The sequence below is a fragment of the Lissotriton helveticus genome, chromosome 10, assembly GCF_964261635.1.
Source record: "Lissotriton helveticus chromosome 10, aLisHel1.1, whole genome shotgun sequence".
Taxonomy (NCBI): Eukaryota; Metazoa; Chordata; class Amphibia; order Caudata; family Salamandridae; genus Lissotriton; species Lissotriton helveticus.
The window spans coordinates 940,819,556-940,841,702 of record NC_136071.1 but is presented as its reverse complement, the minus strand read 5'-3'; the positions used below and the strand labels follow the sequence as shown (position 1 = coordinate 940,841,702).

Sequence of the window (22,147 nt, the reverse complement as noted above, 5' to 3'; positions counted from 1 at the left end):
AGTGTTAGGTTAACTGATATCTCTATATGACATTTTTCCAGGGCATTTATTTAATTCAGTCCTGATGAAATCCCAGGCCCCATTATAATTTGGAGCTGAAGGGTGTTGACTTTTATGTAGGGTGTAGGATCATTCATTATCTCAATAGGCACCTCTTTCCTTTATTTTGTAATCATACCATGAACACCATTTTTATTCTGAGACCCCAGCAGGAGAATATCCAAAGTGCTCCCTGGAATATGGTCGACCCTATCCTGGTTTTTAGAGACCATGATGAGACCGGATAACGATGCATGACGCCAATAGGGTGTGTGAGGGTCTAGCAAACAAATATCTTTTGGTGGGACATGCAACATATTAAAGCCAGGACTATAGATATTTTAAATGCTTGTTTTCTTCATACCATCGTAGTTCCATCTCATTTTGAAAGGGCTCACATTTTATTTTTTGAATTTGCCTAGGTGTTTTCTCATTGGTGCTCTCTTGGTGAAAATCTTTCAATAGAAGTGAAAATTGAGCCCATTCGTAATGTTAATAAAGAGCCCTGCATGCAATAGTTGCAACATCTGTTCTGTCCTCAATCTATAGCCAGGCCATCCAACGCTGTGTAAAACACTTATCCTTTATATGAACCGGTAAAGTATTTGATTCTAAGCATTGTTTCACATTAACAACATTTGTTTTGATACTATCAAGAAACCCCTTCCAAAGCAGAGAAATTGCTCACTGATGGAAGGCTCCAGTGGGAATGCATGCCTTTTCTCAGCATCTTGTGGTGTACATTCCAGTGGAGTCCCTACTCGCAGGTAATGGCCCACCAATTTGGGCTGTGTTTCTTAATATAGAAATAAGGCACTGCTAATGGACGGCTCTCTAGTGCTTTTTCCCAGCAGGAAATTACGCCGTGCTAATGGAGTGCATGCAGTTATAATGGCTTAACAATGCATCAGTGGTCGCTTGTAAAGGGGATTTGTATATAATTTCATTAAACATTTATACTGCCTTGATCTCCAATAATGAAGTGCAAAATAAAATGATTTCTCGGCCAGTAACTGGATCATCTGGCTCATGTGCAGTGGTTCTCAGCTACAGACGCAAGGGCTTGCTTACACTCCCAAAACAGAGAAATGTTTCAACTATCTATTTTATTATAAAAAAATTAAAAGTGGGTTCAATATAGAAATGCTGGAGCCTATCCATCACATAAACATACTCCTGGAAGACCGAAACAACTTAATTAAAAATCTATTAAGAATGTCTGTTTATTTCCATTATAATATTAATTTTGAAAGCGTGCCCTTTCTTAAGTTTAATTTCAAATAGTTTTTGATAGAGATGCTAGTAAAGGAATGTACATAGGTATTGTTTTATGCTTGCTCATGTTCTTCCCTTATTGTTCACAATGAACAAACTGGTAGCCAGAGTAATTATGTATATGTATCTTTATGTATAGCAGAGAGAAAGCTTTTATATTACAAAGGAAGCCCCGGGGCAAAGCTCATGGAGTCCCTGGGATAACAAAATAAGTTTAGATGTGGACTATAGTAAGAAACTTTACAGTGTACGATTTGTGGTTGCATTCAGTTTTACTTTTTAGGTAGACTGAATGGTGTGAGCTCTAGTTTCAGAAATTGCATATCAGCTGCCATTGTAAAGGTCTGTGCCATCTGCCAACTGCAGAATGGAAATGCCTTGCTTGAATAGTGCACCTTGTGGTGGCTCAATGTACAGGCCACATGTCAATGGAGTGAAGATGTCGCCCTACGGGTTCTAAATGTAAGCTGGAGCACAGAATACTTGGAGTAGTCCATTTTGGCATACTGTTGTCTGTTTGAGAGGAATGGGGTAAACCTCTTGAGGACAAGATCAGAGATGCTGAGTCAATCTGAGCAGTACTTGGTGGTTGACAGTATCAAAGGGCGCCAAGGGCTTTTCGTTGATGACTTCTTGGGTACTGGTATAAGTAATGCATCAGCCCAATTGGTAGGCGTGTGTACCGCTGTGTTAATTTAAGTGGTTTGGGAAATGCAGCACCACTGCTTCCTCAAGCACTTTGGAAGAATAGATAGGCAAGAAATTGGGCGATAAGTTGCTCACTGTCTTCCAGCGAAACAGCAAGTGAAGTTTAAGGTACCCTTCCTGGGCCACCGCGCAATGTGGAACAAGAGACCACCAAGCTTGTAATAAGTCGTCAGGACACACTTAGCAACACCGTTACTTGAGGTGTCAACAAGATCAAGTTGACTCCTCTAGGGTTTAAGAAAATGACATCACTGCTCCCAGGCTTTAATGAAAGGTTGGCTTTAGCTTTAGCCAACCATTCATTAAAGCCTATGAGCTGAGATCAGCTCTTTGAAGTAGGGCGCAGATTCGGGTGGTATAATGCACTGCAAATAAACGTTTATTAACATGACATAAAATTAATACTTTTGAAAATCAAGATTGTTGGGCAAAACCTGGGTGCACAATAGACATTTACACTATCATTGTTGACGAATTTATGACTTAGTGAACCAAGTGTAATGACTGGGTTAATGTGTTGTTCTTTAACATGGGCGAAGGAAGCAATACATTGATATTTTAAGATGACTACTTTGAGATTAAGATGAATTTCAACTGCGAGCCTTAGTGAAATGCCTGCCAAATGCAAACTGATGCCAACGCAAAGACTGTCTAGTTTTTACCTCTCTGGATATTGCAGTAGACGCAGATGCAGCTTAACTTAGAAAGACGTGAACTTTGGTACCCACACGAATTTTTCTTTGTGTAAAGTCAGCTTATTTCCTAACTTCTCCATGAACAGGCTGAAGCTATAATGCTTGAGCAGGTCCCAGAATGATGTCATTGTTCTTGCATCTTCCTGCCTTCAGCTAAGCTTAGCGATTCTCACACTTTGGGACAACATGTGGAACCACTCTTTGAAACATACACTTACATGGCTGGGCTCAATTAACATGCAGAGTCATTCCAAGCACAAGGCTCATAGTGGCCTCCAGTTACTAAAGCATTGTTTGTTCCCTGTCTGTCGCTCTGGCAATACTCTTAAACAAAACTGTGCACATGCGCACATGCTTTGTCCATCATCAGCATGCTGTCCATTTAATGCTACAATATATGTAAATCAGGCTCGAAATTAAAACTGCCTTTCTTTTTTATTCGTATAGCTTTACTGTCCAGGTGTGTGCTGCAGTCACTGGTGTGGGGGTTCCCGACACAGTAGGTAAGCATTGGTTATGCGTTTCTTTGCATGTTTCATGGGGTGATAAAATGTTCAAATGTACAACTCACGTATCAAAATACACTATTCTCTTTTGTGGGAACTTTTCTCAAGAATGCATTTCTCAATACCATGTCACAATAAATGCACGACTTCGAAACCAGGCTTAATAATAAAAAATATTTACCGAAATAAAAAAGCCATATATAGGAAATGCTCATACACACAATCCACACCAGACCGTTCAGTTATGTTCGATTGTGTCAGCAAGCCTTACCGATCGGCAACTCTGCACTCACAAGAGGTTTGTTTAGGCTGCGCCATCATAGATGGGTAAAGTCACAAGAATATTTTTTTTGTCATAGTTCTTTATATTGTCATTTCATACAACTTTTACATCATACATGTATGACATGGGAGTCAGTACTCGACTATGTATGCTATTTCCTATTACAGTCTCATATAATGTGGCTCCAGACTTGTCTGATTATTCTTAACAGTTGCTTTCCCCTTCCCTCGAAAAGACAACGAGGGAGTCATCCTTCCCCTTAACCCCCTCCCCCTCCCTATCCCAACATTCACTGAACAAACTTAAATTAACATAATCATAGCAATACAGGTTACTCAGCCAGGGGAACTGATATGGAGTTCTACAATATTGTATTGTAATTGCATTTATATAGCGCTTACTACCACAGACGAGGCGTTGAAGCGCTTTTTTGGCGAGTAGCACGCTACTCCGGGACCCATAGAGGATTTGTGTTGAATTAGTATAGTGAAACATGCAAGTACATTTTAAGTGGTAGATAGGTTAGTCAGTTAATTGGATTTGGAATGATAGCAGAAGGATGGAGGAGGAAAAAAAGGTTTGTGTTTATATAGCGCTTGTTGACACATGCTATTCAGGAAGCCTACAAAGGATTAGTGGTGAATTAATATGGTGAAATATGAAGTAATTTCAGTGGTGGATATTAGTCAGTTACTTGGAGTGAGAAGGATAGCGGAGGGATAAAAGGGGAAGAAAGATTTGCATTCATATAGCACTTGTTACCCCTGATGGGTGTTGAAGCGCTTTTCTTGCGAGTAGCACGCCACTCCGGAAGCCATAAAGGATTCCTGTTGAAAATTAGTATAGTGAAAAAATATGAAGTAATTTGAGTAGTGGATATGTTATTCAGTTATTTGGGTAGTATATTAGTATAGTTTAATATGGAATTTGAGAAGTGAACATGTTAGTCTGTTAATTTCGATTGAAAAGGATAGTGGAGGGATAAAAGAGTGAAGGATTTATTTTCTTTTAGATCTTAGCAGTGGGAGGATGCTTTTGGATGAGTTAAAGGGAGTTTTGGAGGGGAGGACTCAGAGGGAAGAGTTTAGAAAGGTTTGTTTTAGGGTATCGGTATAGTAACAGAGGTGTCAGATGATGCAAGGAGAGGTAGAGTAGGAGAGAGTCTAGAAAGGGTTATTTTGGCAATCATAGTGGTATGGGGTTTGGGATAAATGAGAGAGTGGATGTAGAGGATATATTGATAGATGTATAGGATGAGAGATAGGGTAGTGCATTGGAAGGAGTAGTAGAAGAAGTTTGAGATGAGTCTGCAGGTTGGGCTACAAGATATATTGAGCGAAGTATAGGCTGAGAAATAGGGTAGTGCATTGGAAATGCTAAATTAGAAGAAAGTGATAAATATATAGATCCATAGTTACATTGAAAGTATATAGATATATAAAGGAGGTAAGTATATGTAGATTAAAGATATTGATAGAGGCACAGGATGAGAAATAGGGTGGTGCATTGGATATGCTTTTTCAGGAGAAAAGTAACAGACACACAGATCCAAGTACATGGCAGGTACATAGATGCACAATGGAAGTATCTACATGTAGACCAAAGATGATTTTTTATTTATTTATTATTATTATTATGTTTTTTCTCTCAACAACATCATTATTGTACATGTTTTTACAAAGTAATACACAAAGATAGGTACATATCTATAGTGAAAAAAATGGTTGTATACAGAGGGATATGCTGTAAATTTCTGTTTGCGTATGGTGCTTATGTGGGAAGAGCCAAATCTTGAGTAGTTTTCTGAAGATAAGGTGGTCGTCAGTGGACCTTATGTTGGGGGGTAAAGAGTTTCATAGTTTGGCTGCTTGAACAGAGAAGGATGGGCCACCCATGGTTTTTTTCTTGTATGGTGGGATTTTGAGGCGAGATGCTCCTTTAGAGCGGAGGTTCCTTTGTTGAATGTGTTTGGTGATTTTATTCCTGATAAGAGTAGTCCCATTCCATGTATTGCTTTGTGGGTGATACAAAGCAGCTTGAACGTGGATTTTCTGGCAACCGGTAACCAATGCAGGGCTTTCAAGGCAGGGGAGATGTGGTCTCGCGGTTTGATATGCAAGAGTAGTCTTGCAGCCGAGTTCTGAATCCGTTGTAGTCTTTTCATGGTCGTTAAAGGTGATCCGTGGTAGAGGCTATTGGCGTAATCGAGTTTAGACAGAACAAGGGAGATGGTAGCTTGGACCTTGTGTGGAAATCCCAAATGTGGAAAAATTCAGCGTTTTTATAGTAGCAAAGCTTGATCTTGCTAGTTTATCCACTTGGGCATTCATTGACAGCTTGGAGTCCATGGTCATTCCGAGGTTTCTTACTTCCTTTGATACTTTAGGGAGTGATCCCAGTTCATCAGGCCATGCGGCAAGCGGGTTGTAATGTTTCCAATCGCCACACGTGAGTATTTCAGTTTTTGAAGCATTTAATTTGAGATGACTCCAGGTCATCCACTGATCCACAGCTCTGAGACAGCTGAAAATTGGTGATTTTCCAATGTCTTTGGGGCATTCCAGTTGAAGGAGTATTTGCGTGTCATCGGCATAGTTATAGCATGTAAGGTGAAATGTATTGATCAGTACTGGTAATGACCTGATGTAGATGTTGAAAAGCATGGGCGAGATGATAGAACCTTGAGGGACCCCTGCTTTTGTGGAGTACAGTTTGAACGAGAAAGGTGGGGTATGGATGACATTAGTTCTGTTTCGAAGGTAGGACGTGATCCAGTCTAGAGCAGTTCCCTCTATGCCGGCTTCATAGAGTCTTTGTTTCAGAGTGTCATGGTCAACCGTGTCAAAGGCAGCTGAGAGGTCCAGGAGGAGTAACGCAGCAGCCCCGTTGCGGTCAACTGTATTCTTTAGGTCATCCCAGATGGCAAGGAGGGCAGATTCAGTGCCTCTTCCCGGACAGAATCCTGGTTGGAAGTCTGAAAGTATGTCATTCTCTTCAATGAATTGTGACATCTGGGCGAACGCTGCTCTTTCTATCAGTTTGCCCAGGAACGGTCCATTTGTAATGGGTCTGTAGTTGTCAGGGTTCAGTGGGTCCAAGTTTGTTCTCTTCAGTAAAGGGCGTTTGTATGACTTTTTGAGTTCTTCTAGAAATATTCCAGTAGTTAAGGAATCGTTGATGATTCTTCTTACTGGAGTGGCAGCAGGGGTTGTTAAAAGAATTTTCTTGAAAGTTTGTGGCGGACAGGGGTCAGGAGGGCTGCTTTGACCAGGTCCATAAATTTATTGTGTGAGATGTGTTGGAAGGAACGGAGAGGCTTGATTAGAGCATTCTTTGATTATTGTTTTGTACAAGGGTTAGTGCTGGTGCTTTGTTTCTGTTTTAAGTACGATTCCAACGTGTCAGCTTTGTCCGTGTAACGATTTGCCACTTTGTCTGTGAAATCTTGAGTAACAGGATGAGTTCCTTCTAGGCAATTTGGTTTGTGAAATTCATTGAGTATTTTATAGAATTTTGTATTTGCACATTTAGCGTTTTGAATTCTGTCTGAATACTACCTTCTCTTAGCTTTTTTGATAGCAGACTTGTATAATCTGATAATTTCTGTAGGTGAAGTTTGTCTTGTTTGGCGTTTGTTACGAGCCAGGTACGTTGCAGCTTTCTAATTTGTTGTTTTATGTCTTTTATTTCTATGTTTCTCCTAGGCACTTTTTTCTTTTGGTCTGTTTTGTGGTTTTGAGTGGTATCGGGATGTCAAAAGCTTCCTGTATCCATTCATATAGATTTTGAACAGAATTTATGGTTTCCAGATTTGTACTGGATGTTAGTTGTGTTTCCAAGTGTTCCAAATTGAGTTTGTTCCACGGCCGATAGGTGGATGGATGTAAGGTAGTTTTAAGTGAGTCGTTTAGCGTTGTTTTATGTTGGAAGGCAAGCAAGTGGTGGTCTGACCATGTGACTGGAGTTATAGTTTGAAAGGTAACTAGTTCAGTATTAGCAAAAATTACATCTAGGATATGTCCAGCGGTGTGTGTCGGATTGTGGACAATCTGATGCAGGTTCAATGCGTCTAGGCCGGTGATTATAGTTTTTGGATGGGTCATATTTGTTTTATCAAACCAAATGTTAAGGTTACCCAGAACGCATCGGTTGGAGTGTATTGTTATCAGGTTTGAAACTGTGTCTAGAAGTGCGTCTGGGAATGCTGCCTTGCTAGGTGGAGGTCTGTAAAGGAGCAGGAAGTTACAGGAGGAAGACGGTATAGGATTGCATCTTGTTAGAAGAGCCTCACAATTCTTTATGGAGATATTGTCAATTTTAGTGATATGTATTGTTTGCCTGAATACAACAGCTAGACCACCTCCTTTTTTGGCTATACGATTTTGGATGATTATTTGATAGCCTATAGGAATGGCTTTATGCAGGACTGGAGCCATATCTTCTCCCAACCATGATTCGGTTATGAATAGTATGTCTGGTTTTGCATCGGTGAGAAGGTCATAGACGTTATGCTTGTTTTTAGAAAGGGATCGAGCATTTATTAGTAGACAGTTAAGTGAGGGGCCTTTGGTGATAGTGGAACTTTGCTTGGTAGGAGAGTGATCAGTATTGTGTGGGTTTGTAGCAGGTGTGTTTTTAGTAATGATATAGCTGTATTAGGATAGCAATCGTGTAGCTGTTCTGTATCGTGTTCCTCATCCAGCATGCTAAGAAGGCATTTTGATGGGTCTGCATGTGTATGTGTTGAAGATGGTGTTTGAGAGTGAGTTGGAGTGCTGTATTGCTTTTGTGGTATAACATTGTTGTGAAGTAGACATGGGGAAGCAAAGTTGTGAGCTGTGGCATGTTGCTTATATTTTTTGAGTGTGTTTAAGGCGGAAGGTGTATGAGTCAGGGGAGGTGGTGCAGCATGTGGGTCATGTAGTAATGTTCTAAATTGTCCAATCGCTGAAAGGCGGTTAATAGAGAGGTGCTGTATTGCTGTTTTTGGGTTAGGTGTGGTGGAAGAGTGAAAGCTTGGCATTGGAGTATGTTCCATTGTGTGGTTTGAAAGGTAGGTATATGTTTGTATTTTGTGATGGTAAGTATTATGAGGTGTTGCGCTTTGAAGATCTTGTTGTGCTGGTGTGAGTGATATGTTTTGCTTTGAGGAGTAGTGAAAAAGGGTGCTGATGTATATGTTTCATGCAATGGATTTGGTTGTGTAGTATTGTTTGTGAGAGGAGGTTGTGACGTAGAGGGGATGGTGATGTGTTTATGAGTAGAGTGAATTTTGTGTGTAGGAGGGAATAAAGTAGAGATGAGAGTGTTTATCTTAGACTGGTTTGTTGCAAGAGTTTCAAAATGTGGTGGTGTGCAGTGTGTGTGTGTGTGTGTTAGTGTTATGATGGTAGAAGGTAGAGGAGGGTGTTTGTTGGACAACTGATGGAAGGATGATTATATCTTTGTTAGTGATAAAAGGTGGTCTGTTAGGTGTAATTACAGCAGGGAGAGTGTGTCTGAATGGGATGTAGTTATGTATGGTGTTGATTGGCGTTGTGTTAGTGATTAGTGAGTGAGTTAGTTGAGTAGTGTATTGGTTAGTGGTATAGGATAGAGTTGTGTACTGTTTGTAGGTGATGGTGGATATGTGTGGTAGTTGGGATAGTAGGGTGTGTCGATGTGGTTTGGTATCACTTAGATTCTCCATTGTAAGAGCCTGCCAGAGACGTGCATGCCACTGAGTGAGAGAGGGTGCCTCGGGCTTTCTCCAGGCTGCTGCCACTGCCATTTTTGCTGCTCCCAGGCATAGCCACACGATACCCTTATCTGCTGTAGTCTGGTACTGTAGGGAATCCATCCTGAGTCCTAATAATATGTAGGAAACCATTTCCGGTATGGGGTAACCCAGTATCTCTTTTATTTAGACCAGTATCTCAGACCAAAAAGGCCGTATGTTGGGGCAATCCCAACAGATGTGTTGGAAATCACATAGCAAACCGCAGCCCCTCCAGCATAGGTCAGAGGTGTCCTGATAGCATTTTTTCAATATCCTGGGATATAAATACCAGTCATATAGAAGTTTGTAATGTGCCTCTCTGAGACTAAGAGAGTAGTTATGTTGATGTGTATCCCTACAGAAAGTCTGCCATTCTGACACTGATATGTCATCATGTCCAAGGGTCTGCTCCCAGAATGCCATGTGTTGCGGCGTTTGCCCTATCGTGGAGCATAGCAGCAGTGAATAAAGAAAGTAGATAATGCCCTTGGTACCAAGGGTCTTTTTTCACAAAGGCTTTGAGCTGTGTAAGATCCCTCGAGCAGGCCTTCCTCGTCTCTGGCTGCAGCACCCAATGCCTAAGTTGTTGGTAGTGAAAGAATTCTTCCTTTGGTAAATTAAAATCTTGTTGGCAGTGTGAGATGGTGAGTATATCAGTGTTGTGGAATAAATGTGATAACATCAAGCACCACCCATCCCACCATGCATCGAAGAGGCTCGGCATTAGGCCTGGCGGGAATGCTGGGTTAAAGTGAATCGGGGTGAAGGCAGAGGGAAATGTTGTCCATGGCGACTTCATTATGTACCTTGTCCCAAATCCTCAAAACTGTCCTTGTGGGAATGCTAATATATACATTAGCTGGCCGATCTACTTCTGGTTTCCACAATAGGTCCCAGATGACTCTGCCTGTTGTTGCCCTATCCATATGTAGCCAATGTATGTCTGATACCCTTTGTGACCATTCTATGATAACGCACAGCTGTGCTGCCCTATAGTACATGTTGAAGTCCTCAGACTCTGAAGTAGTTTAAAGGGTAGTCGTGCCTGTTTGTTCTGCCAAATAAATTTGGTGACAACAGTTTTAAGTTTGTCCAGAAATCCTGTTTCTAGTTCAATGGGTAAATTTGAAGTAGATGGAGGAATCTGGGAAGTACCACCATTTTGATTGTGTGTATTCTCCCAAACCAAGAGAAATAGAGTGGATCCATCTTTTTAAATCTTAGGTTAGCTTTTGTAGTAAGAGTGGGTAGGTGGCCTGGAACAGCTGGGACAGCCTTGGAATTAATTGTATGCCTTAATATGTGAGATTCTTCTTAGTCCATTGAGAAGGTGAGGCTCTACTGAGTGTCTCCATCTCACCTTCCGATAGAGTCCGATTCAGAAGGGAGGATTTGGAGAGGTTGATGCGAAATCCTGCCACACTAGCTCTCTTTGGAGGGCCGTCAGTGAGTCCTTGGGATCCGTGAGGGGAAGAAGGATGTCACCTGCGAACAACAACATTTTATGTTCTTCCCCACCAACGGGGATTCCTCTGATCTCCTGATTGGTTCTAATTGCCATAGCCAGGGGTTCAATACTCACGGCAAAGAGAAGAGGTGAGAGTGGGCAGCCCTGCCTCGTCCCCATCTCCAATGTAAATGGTTTTGTGCTAGCGCCATTTACAAGAACTTTAGAGGTTGGGGCCTGCAGTTTGCTTGCATCATGAGTATATATTTCTAGCTAAACCCAAAGCACTTGAGTGTTGCGAAGAGAAATGCCCAGTCGACGCGGTCAAACGTTTTTCTGCGTTTAATCCTAACAGTACTGCTGGTATGCCTTTTTTATTAGTTTTTTCACTGAGATAAAGGACTCGTTTGACATTGTTGTGTATGGCGCCATTTGATGAACCCTGATTTATCGGAATGTATGAGTTCGGGCAATACATCTTCCAGACGGGAACCCAGGACTTTCGAATATATTTTAGCATCAAGATTGAGGGGATCTATCGGTCGATAGGAGCCACATAGCTGCGGGTCCTTCCCGGCTTTAGGGAGCACTATTGTGAGCGCTTCTCTCATTGAAGGGGTGACTGTCCCCTCCCTAGCCATTTCATTGTATAATTCTGTCTTGTGCAGAATTAAATCCGCCCCTTATGCTTTGTAGAAACAAGCAGTTAGTCCATCTGGGCCAGGGGATTTGAAGAGTTTTAGGTTTTTCATTGCTAGTCGTACCTCCTCTTCGCTGATGGGTTCGGCCAGCCTTTCATTTTGTTCTAGCGTTTTTTGGGCAGCTCTATTTTATCTACGTAGCTTGTCTGGGCAGCCCGATTTGTATGTGCAGCCGTGTACAGTGCTTGATAAAATTCCCCGAACATTTCCGCTTTGCGGTGCTCTTCAGTTTCTATCACTTCCTCAGAGTTCTGAATTTTGCTAATATACTCCTTTCCCCCTTCACTCTACGGTGTCTAGCCAAGTTCGTCCCCACCTTATTCCCTTGGGCGTATGATGTTTGTTTCAGCCTCAGTAGCATCATTTCGGCCTGGTTTGCATATATTGCATTCAGTTTACCCTTTGCTGCAGTGACCTTCAGTTGGCGGTGCAGATTAGGCGCATCCTTAAGCGCCTTTTCTAAAACTTGTAACTCGGCCTATAGAGAACGCCTTTCGAGGGCCCTTTGCCTATTTAATTTCGTTGTTGCTGCAATGCAGTGCCCCCTCAACCTTGCTTTAAAGGCATCCCAATTATTGGCTGGTGTGGTGTCTTGAGGGCAATTTAATTGAACAAAGTCCTTTAGCATTTGACGAAACTCGTCCCACACAAGCCTATCACACAGGAGTGCCTGTGGGAAGAACCAGCGATAGTAGCTCCTTTATTGCATTTATAGCCATTTTTGAAAAGCTATTTGTCTGTGCTCTATGTGGATGTGTGCTATCCATTCCGGAGAGCCAAGTAAGGTTAAAGTCACCCATGAGGATGTAGCATCTTCATAAGTAAAGGGATTTGATTGGTACTCAGGGCATAGATCGATGTCACGGTGCACAATTTCCCACAAATACGCCCCTTTACCATCACTATTCTACCCTCTTTGACAAGTTTTGTGGCTTTTTGCTTGTAATTTCAATGTAGTGGAACAGTATTGCGACCTCGTTATGTTTAGTGGAGTTGGATGACTGAAATATTCATGGATAGGTCTTATGTTTGAACCGGTGGGCCTCGGAGCATTTGAGGTGTGTCTCTTGTAGTGTGACAATGTCCCAGTACTCATCTAACTGGTATTTTTACATTTTTTGACGTTTAGCCGGAGCATTGAGACCTCGTACATTCCACGTAAGCATCTGTATTACCATGGCATTATTTTTTCTTATAGATGCACTCAAAGCTCCCCCGCCTCCTCCATCTCCTTCACCCCTGATCTCTTCTCCCCATGAACCCTCTTGCATTGTCTCCCTGCCGCACCTTCAGTATTTGAGTCTCTCCAACTGGCGAGTACCTACAGGAAAAAAAGATAACAAAAGCAAGGAAGAATACCCCCTCCCCCACCTGTTCAAACCTTCCGGAACAACAGGTCCTGGATTGAACTGTGTATTCTTGATCATAATGTCCTGTTGGGCGACAAGTCCATCGTTGCTGCTTTGACTTCCATGTTTCTCCCAAAGAATCGGATCAAGAAACATGTTAACCTCCCTCTCGTAGCCCGTTAAAGAATCAGCTAAACCACAGACTTTGCCACTCTCCTGTGATCCTTTCACCCCGAAGAGGATGTCCCATGCCCGACTGAGGAAGACGAGGCACGCTCCCGCGGAACCTTGAGCTCCTGGTGCCTCGGATCCTCCCTCAGAGTTCTGTTTCCGTGTGCCCCTGAGGGATGAGAGTTGTCCGCCAAATGTCCTCTGTGACCTTCGCCATTGTTCATTTTCTTCTTTGCTGTTTAGGCAGTCTCTTAGAGACCCAAGGGGCAGTCTCTGATTTTTCCCCTGCTACCGATCTTGCCAACTCAGGCCCCTCCGTAGCCCGTTCATTCCTATTTGACTACAGCCCAAGTATATTCATAGCCTCCTCTAGCTCCATACGGTAATGCTGTCAGTTCCGATGTTCAAATGCTAGACCAAAGGGAAAAGTCCATCGGTATCTCACTTTGTCCTGACGCAGTTTGTCAGTCACTGGGTGGAACTGTTGGCACTGTGCCAAGGTAGCCGGAGAGATGTCCTGAAAAAGCGAGCATGAGAAACCCTGGAAATTCACCTTTTCAATATTCCTAGCCCCTTGCAGAATGACCTCCTTTTCTTTAAAATAATGTAGCTTGACTAGCACATCCCTTGGCCTCTGATTCTCTCCTGTGGGGGGACAACCCATCCTGTGCAATCTATCTATTTTAATCTTGAGAGTGTTAGAGTCCAGGACCTCGTTGAATAGCCATATTACAAACACCTCCAGGTCTACTCTTCTAATTGTCAGAATTGGATGTTATCCCTTCGGGATCTATTTTCGACATCCTCCGTTTTGATGAGCGCCAATTGTAGTTGCCTTTTCAGGATTTGTGTCATGTTCCTCTGCTGTTTCACATCCTGCGCGAGTGCTTGGGAATTATTCCATGTCCAGGGTTCTGCTGCTTACAGAATCAATGTCCTGCCTCAAGGTGAGTAGTTAATCATTCAGGCCTGTTTTGAGCTTGTCGATAGACGTGGCTACATCAAATTTTATCTCCGCACATTGTTCTTTTTTTAAATCATGCAGCAAGGCCAAGAAGTCCTCTTTTGTTAGTGCCATGCTCTCGTCTGCTCCTGCTAGTTGTCGGACAGTGGGCCCTTCTGAGGAGCCGAAGTAGTTGGAGGCCTTATTAATTTGGGTCTTTTTTGGTAGCATATGGATGGTCTCTGCTCCCGTCGCCTGAATCAGGCGGGAACTGCTGTTAACAAAGCTACAGGGGTTCCCTCACTATCCTCCAAGGCCGCTGGATTATCCCTGTGGGCTCCTCATCTCGTGCCTGGTTAATCCTTCTACTTTGTCTTTGGTCTCTATGGGAGGTTCCGAAACCTTACTTCTCCCCCTTGGCGCTGTCACCGGTGGAGCGCTAGTACATGGGTTGCTGCTGATGTGTAGCTTTTGTTAATTCCCCCTTTAAGAGAGAGTTGAGCTGCCTTTATTTCCCCTTCTTGGCTCCAGTCCCTAAGTTGCTCCTTCCCTACTTCATATTATCTGCTGCAAAATAAATTGACACAGTTTGGTTTTACTTCTTTCCCCATAGACCTAAATATAGTGTTAAGGCTTGCAAAACAATTTAACTTACTTGATGAGACCTATAGAGAAGATTTACATAATGGCTTAAGTACAAAGATACATAAATATAACACATACTAAAGATAAACATAGTGATGTTCTAAAGAACATTTGGAAGAAAGAAGAGGATACATTTAGAAAGAAAATGGTTTACCCCAAACTAAGGTTAGATAGTCAATACAAATGAAAAATATGGATTAGCTGAAGAATACCCAAGTGAACTAGATATGTAGGTATTAGTAACACACATTTGAAGTTACAGGAGGAACAAATGCTTTCTTGTGGCCTGCTGACTGGGAGGGTATCTGTTATCTAGATGTACTAATTCCTAAAAATTACCATGTACACATTTTAGATGCCTTAACAATGACACGGGCACACAGACACAGATGCAGTACAGAAACTGGAGCTGAATTATTAAACCACTTATTTGAAACAATAATTCCTCCTGAAGGTGTCATATTAAATAGCAAAAAGATTAGAGAACTGTTAACTGTTGTTGACAAAATGGCAACAAGCACTGCTGGTGCTTTTCTACTAGTGAGCACTGAGCTGATTGCTATACTTTCAATGGTTTTGCAGGATCACCTAGCATTAGACATAGTGCTTGCAGAAAAAGGCGGCGTTTGTAAAATGCTCAAATTAACCCATTGCTGCTCTTATTTAACTGATGAAGGAAAAGAGATTGAAGGTTTTGCAAAGAATATTTCCGATTTGTAACCTGAGACAACAGTTTTAAGTTTGTCCAGAAATCCTGTTTCTAGTTCAATGGGTAAATTTGAAGTAGATGGAGGAATCTGGGAAGTACCACCATTTTGATTGTGTGTATTCTCCCAAACCAAGAGAAATAGAGTGGATCCATCTTTTTAAATCTTAGGTTAGCTTTTGTAGTAAGAGTGGGTAGGTGGCCTGGAACAGCTGGGACAGCCTTGGAATTAATTGTATGCCTTAATATGTGAGATTCTTCTTAGTCCATTGAGAAGGTGAGGCTCTACTGAGTGTCTCCATCTCACCCTCCGATAGAGTCCGATTCAGAAGGGAGGATTTGGAGAGGTTGATGCGAAATCCTGCCACACTAGCTCTCTTTGGAGGGCCTTCAGTGAGTCCTTGGGATCCGTGAGGGGAAGAAGGATGTCACCTGCGAACAACAACATTTTATGTTCTTCTCCACCAAAGGGGATTCCTCTGATCTCCTGATTGGTTCTAATTGCCATAGCCAGGGGTTCAATACTCACGGCAAAGAGAAGAGGTGAGAGTGGGCAGCCCTGCCTCGTCCCCATCTCCAATCTAAATGGTTTTGTGCTAGCGCCATTTACAAGAACTTTAGAGGTTGGGGCCTGCAGTTTGCTTGCATCATGAGTATATATTTCTCACTAAACCCAAAGCACTTGAGTGTTGCGAAGAGAAATGCCCAGTCGACGCGGTCAAACGTTTTTCTGCGTTTAATCCTAACAGTACTGCTGGTATGGCTTTTTTATTTGTTTTTTCACTGAGATAAAGGACTCGTTTGACATTGTTGTGTATGGCGCCATTTGATGAACCCTGATTTATCGGAATGTATGAGTTCGGGCAATACATCTTCCAGACGGGAACCCAGGACTTTCGAATATATTTTAGCATCAAGATTGAGGGGATCTATCAGTCGATAGGAGCCACATAGCTGCGGGTCCTTCCCGGCTTTAGGGAGCACTATTGTGAGCGCTTCTCTCATTGAAGGGGTGACTGTCCCCTCCCTAGCCATTTCATTGTATAATTCTGTCATGTGCAGAATTAAATCCGCCCCTTATGCTTTGTAGAAACAAGCAGTTAGTCCATCTGGGCCAGGGGATTTGAAGAGTTTTAGGTTTTTCATTGCTAGTCGTACCTCCTCTTCGCTGATGGGTTCGGCCAGCCTTTCATTTTGTTCTAGCGTTTTTTGGGCAGCTCTATTTTATCTACGTAGCTTGTCTGGGCAGCCCGATTTGTATGTGCAGCCGTGTACAGTGCTTGATAAAATTCCCCGAACATTTCCGCTTTGCGGTGCTCTTCAGTTTCTATCACTTCCTCAGAGCTCTGAATTTTGCTAATATACTCCTTTCCCCCTTCACTCTACGGTGTCTAGCCAAGTTCGTCCCCACCTTATTCCCTTGGGCGTATGATGTTTGTTTCAGCCTCAGTAGCATCATTTCGGCCTGGTTTGCATATATTGCATTCAGTTTACCCTTTGCTGCAGTGACCTTCAGTTGGCGGTGCAGATTAGGCGCATCCTTAAGCCCCTTTTCTAAAACTTGTAACTCGGCCTATAGAGAACGCCTTTCGAGGGCCCTTTGCCTATTTAATTTCGTTGTTGCTGCAATGCAGTGCCCCCTCAACCTTGCTTTAAAGGCATCCCAATTATTGGCTGGTGTGGTGTCTTGAGGGCAATTTAATTGAACAAAGTCCTTTAGCATTTGACGAAACTCGTCCCACACAAGCCTATCACACAGGAGTGCCTGTGGGAAGAACCAGCGATAGTAGCTCCTTTATTGCATTTTTAGCCATTTTTGAAAAGCTATTTGTCTGTGCTCTATGTGGATGTGTGCTATCCATTCCGGAGAGCCAAGTAAGGTTAAAGTCACCCATGAGGATGTAGCATCTTCATAAGTAAAGGGATTTGATTGGTACTCAGGGCATAGATCGATGTCACGGTGCACAATTGCCCACAAATACGCCCCTTTACCATCACTATTCTACCCTCTTTGACAAGTTTTGGGGATTTTTGCTTGTAATTTCAATGTAGTGGAACAGTATTGCGACCTCGTTATGTTTAGTGGAGTTGGATGACTGACATATTCATGGATAGGTCTTATCTTTGAACCGGTGGGCCTCGGAGCATTTGAGGTGTGTCTCTTGTAGTGTGACAATGTCCCAGTACTCATCTAACTGGTATTTTCACATTTTTTTACGTTTAGCCGGAGCATTGAGACCTCGTACGTTCCACGTAAGCATCTGTATTACCATGGCATTATTTTTTCTTATAGCTGCACTCAAAGCTCCCCTGCCTCCTCCATCTCCTTCACCCCTGATCTCTTCTCCCCATGAACCCTCTTGCATTGTCTCCCTGCCGCACCTTCAGTATTTGAGTCTCTCCAACTGGCGAGTACCTACAGGAAAAAAAGATAACAAAAGCAAGGAAGAACACCCCCTCCCCCACCTGTTCAAACCTTCCGGAACAACAGGTCCTGGATTGAACTGTGTATTCTTGATCATAATGTCCTGTTGGGCGACAAGTCCATCGTTGCTGCCTTGACTTCCATGTTTCTCCCAAAGAATCGGATCAAGAAACATGGTAACCTCCCTCTCGTAGCCCGTTAAAGAATCAGCTAAACCACAGACTTTGCCACTCTCCTGTGATCCTTTCACCCCGAAGAGGATGTCCCATGCCCGACTGAGGAAGACGAGGCACGCTCCCGCGGAACCTTGAGCTCCTGGTGCCTCGGATCCTCCCTCAGAGTTCTGTTTCTGTGTGCCCCTGAGGGATGAGAGTTGTCCGCCAAATGTCCTCTGTGACCTTCGCCATTGTTCATTTTCTTCTTTGCTGTTTAGGCAGTCTCTTAGAGACCCAAGGGGCAGTCTCTGATTTTTCCCCTGCTACCGATCTTGCCAACTCAGGCCCCTCCGTAGCCCGTTCATTCCTATTTGACTACAGCCCAAGTATATTCATAGCCTCCTCTAGCTCCATACGGTAATGCTGTCAGTTCCGATGTTCAAATGCTAGACCAAAGGGAAAAGTCCATCGGTATCTCACTTTGTCCTGACGCAGTTTGTCAGTCACTGGGTGGAACTGTTGGCACTGTGCCAAGGTAGCCGGAGAGATGTCCTGAAAAAGCGAGCATGAGAAACCCTGGAAATTCACCTTTTCAATATTCCTAGCCCCTTGCAGAATGACCTCCTTTTCTTTAAAATAATGTAGCTTGACTAGCACATCCCTTGGCCTCTGATTCTCTCCTGTGGGGGGACAACCCATCCTGTGCAATCTATCTATTTTAATCTTGAGAGTGTTAGAGTCCAGGACCTCGTTGAATAGCCATATTACAAACACCTCCAGGTCTACTCTTCTAATTGTCAGAATTGGATGTTATCCCTTCGGGATCTATTTTCGACATCCTCCGTTTTGATGAGCGCCAATTGTAGTTGCCTTTTCAGGATTTGTGTCATGTTCCTCTGCTGTTTCACATCCTGCGCGAGTGCTTGGGAATTATTCCATGTCCAGGGTCCTGCTGCTTACAGAATCAATGTCCTGCCTCAAGGTGAGTAGTTAATCATTCAGGCCTGTTTTGAGCTTGTCGATAGACGTGGCTACATCAAATTTTATCTCCGCACATTGTTCTTTTTTTAAATCATGCAGCAAGGCCAAGAAGTCCTCTTTTGTTAGTGCCATGCTCTCGTCTGCTCCTGCTAGTTGTCGGACAGTGGGCCCTTCTGAGGAGCCGAAGTAGTTGGAGGCCTTATTAATTTGGGTCTTTTTTGGTAGCATATGGATGGTCTCTGCTCCCGTCGCCTGAATCAGGCGGGAACTGCTGTTAACAAAGCTACAGGGGTTCCCTCACTATCCTCCAAGGCCGCTGGATTATCCCTGTGGGCTCCTCATCTCGTGCCTGGTTAATCCTTCTACTTTGTCTTTGGTCTCTATGGGAGGTTCCGAAACCTTACTTCCCCCCCTTGGCGCTGTCACCGGTGGAGCGCTAGTACATGGGTTGTCGCTGATGTGTAGCTTTTGTTAATTCCCCTGTAGTGTAGTTCCTATCTTCCTAATAGGCTCTGCGCATTGGAATAATACCTACAGCAGTAAAGGCCTAGGCCAGACGTTAACTAGGTCTACTACTGTCGATACTAGACTTAAGTTTTGGGTTTGCCAGCGTAGCTCAGAGTTCGCTAGAAACTTTCTCGAATGTTCAAGGAGGAATTAACTTCCCTGATTAGACAAGAAGGGATTTAGTTTCTGACAACCATAGAACATGACAACTTTGCTCTCCCCTAATCAAGAGTCAATCTTGAGAGTCGTTTGAACAAAAGGCAAATTATTTTACTCAGTCAGTACGTGCATTCTTAGTCTCATCAGAATGTAGAGAAAAGGAAGAGATGGGCGTGTTCAATAAAAAGGTGTTATTTATTGATCAGTCTTTTTTCTCGTACAAGAGAAATTTTGATACTTATAGTTAAGTAAAGTGCATACATTAAAAGCAATAGTATAAAGTAATACTGTAAAAACATTGATATGGTTTCTAAGCCATATGATGTTTTAAAATGAATAAAATATATTTACATACACATATACATTTGACTAAACGTACTCAACTGGTGTTTCTAAATACGCCTACCCCGTGTACCTGACCTAAGTCTAATGCGTGGGCGGGAATAGAAAGTTACAGTTTAAGTTAAGTTTGTTTTTGCCAAGTGAATAACTAAAGAATTCTCTGTGAGGGGTTATTCAGTTCTGTACCTGGAAGTTAGGATGAATGAGGAATGGTATCTCTCTCTCTGGTCTCGATATTCCAGGCTGCCTGCGAGGGCTACCCAGAAACGCCGGTGCTGGATTCTCGGCAGGAGAAAGCAGCGCGTCTCTCAGCGCGTCAGAAAGGTGGGGCTGCTGCCAGCGGGGTCTGCTCTGCTCTCGGCTTCGGCAAGTATGGCTGCTCCGTCTCGTCACCACGCGTGTGTTTGCATATGGCAAGATCGGTAATATTTATACCTTTAAGGTGCCGAGATTGACGTAAGGATGGACATAGATACGTCAATAAAGATGTCATACGACTTGCTCGTTAGCACATTCTTTTACTAAAGTTCTCGGTGAAATCAAAACAATGGCCGCAGGGTTTTGCCCAGGTTGTCATAGGTTTGATTTGTTATGAGAACTCCGTATGCCTTATCAGGGGCTGGAGGAATATCGCTTGTCTAATTAGATCGCAAGCGTTATGACCTAATCAGATAACACGTTCCTGTGCCGTAGTGTGACTGCGTCAGATAACGGTATCTGCATCATGGGGGTTTTCTGCCTCATGGGCTGACTGCTAGTTAACTTGTTGGTTTGTTTAACTAGAATAGGGTCAGGAATAGGGGGATCGATTCAGAACCGATAGGAATACATGACACCCACTCCACGCTAACTATGGACATATTTACTAATCTAGGCATAGTATAACATAGTACAACATACTATAGAGTAGTGTGTATACCTTACCACCCCAAAATACATAAATGCATTTTGAAACTTTCAAATATACTGAAAAATTGCAGACATATATATATAGTATGCACTCAAGCTGTAGAAAAATGCCAAAGTAATTGCATTTGTATACATTATTGCTTATTTGGTATATTGCTTATTTGGTATATGAGAATTTACACATGAAATGATGTCTTACAGAAAAAAGTTTCGAGACCATTCCATCACAGAATAAAATATCTTTATGAACATGCCAGCGGGCAGCTAATGTCTATAAGCTATCTAAAATTTAGAAACCTTAGTTCTTTAAGAATAGTTCTTACTTTAAGCAGAAGATAGTGTCCCGAAAAATATGCAAAAATATTTGGGGCTGCTGAAAAAACTGCTGTCCGTGAACTGGAGCGAAAATGTTCATGTGACTTTATTTTTAAAGTTGAAGGCCGAATTCAGGGAACGCCGTGTGCGAGCTTGCTCAAAAGTCTCTATTTCTGTTCGGGTGAGAACATCATATCATTTAGGCTTTCGAAAAAACTGTCAACAGCTTCCTGGGAAAGTTCCACTAACTCGGAAATAGGTGTAATCATGCATTCTTGCGCATGATTGTCTCCATTGACATTCTGATTTGCATTACTGACAGAAGGTCGTACCTGTTCGATGCTGCTTTCATCTTGAACTTCACTACCCATCAATCGTAGTGGTGAAGCTTCCACGAATGCCGTCATCAGGATTGGTAGCCTTTGAGAGCAGCACAAAGCATGAACCTTAATCGGGCTCAACAATGTTTCTGCATCCATCGGCGCATCCGATTGTAGCGTCAGACAGGTGTCTAACACGCATTCTTCTCCGCATAGCAGACACCTCAGTACAGGTAAAACACATCTTTGCCACATTGGTCGAAATGATAGAAACCAAGTCATGTTTAGGTCTCTAAGCCGGGAGAGTCCCAGGATTTTTGATATCCGGTCCCGGTATCCAATGGCTAGGATTGTTTCTTCCCTTGTCGCAAGAGTTTTGTCTGTGACATGGGTTGCCATAACGAAAAATAAGGACTAAGAATAGGATTCCTGCAATTAGTCCCAGGATCATGGGAAGTCCGCCAAAAATCGAATGGACGAAATCTGGAAAAATACCCAGTATGGCTTTGAATGGTGTTAATGCCATCGAAAATACTGTCTTAAATACATTTGAGACCCCATTGGTATCAGAAATATTTAAGATTTCACTCAGGATTTCCGCGAAATGTACGGGGGAATTAGTTGATAATAATGTATGTATCTCTGCAGTCGTCCTTGCGAATTGTAGATCATACGTTTCTTTTGATGACGAGAGCCTGGTAGGCGTCTGAAGAAGGACTGTTTTCATTCTGCTTAAAGTATCTATTCGAATAGAAGTAATTTTCAAATCGGGCCATGCCCTTGCCTCCCTGTCTGGGAAGGAGCTGGG

At 42.8% G+C, this 22,147-nt stretch overlaps 1 protein-coding gene across 1 annotated transcript in view; it reads left to right on the top strand.

Annotated features, from left to right (window-relative positions):
- ITGA8 (integrin subunit alpha 8) overlaps positions 1 to 22,147 on the top strand; it is a 713,969-nt gene that overhangs the window by 450,785 nt on the left and 241,037 nt on the right. The window contains exon 16 of the mRNA XM_078663606.1: positions 3,165 to 3,220. Coding sequence (XP_078519732.1) covers positions 3,165 to 3,220 — 56 coding nt within the window. The remainder of the gene's footprint in view (positions 1 to 3,164; positions 3,221 to 22,147) is intronic.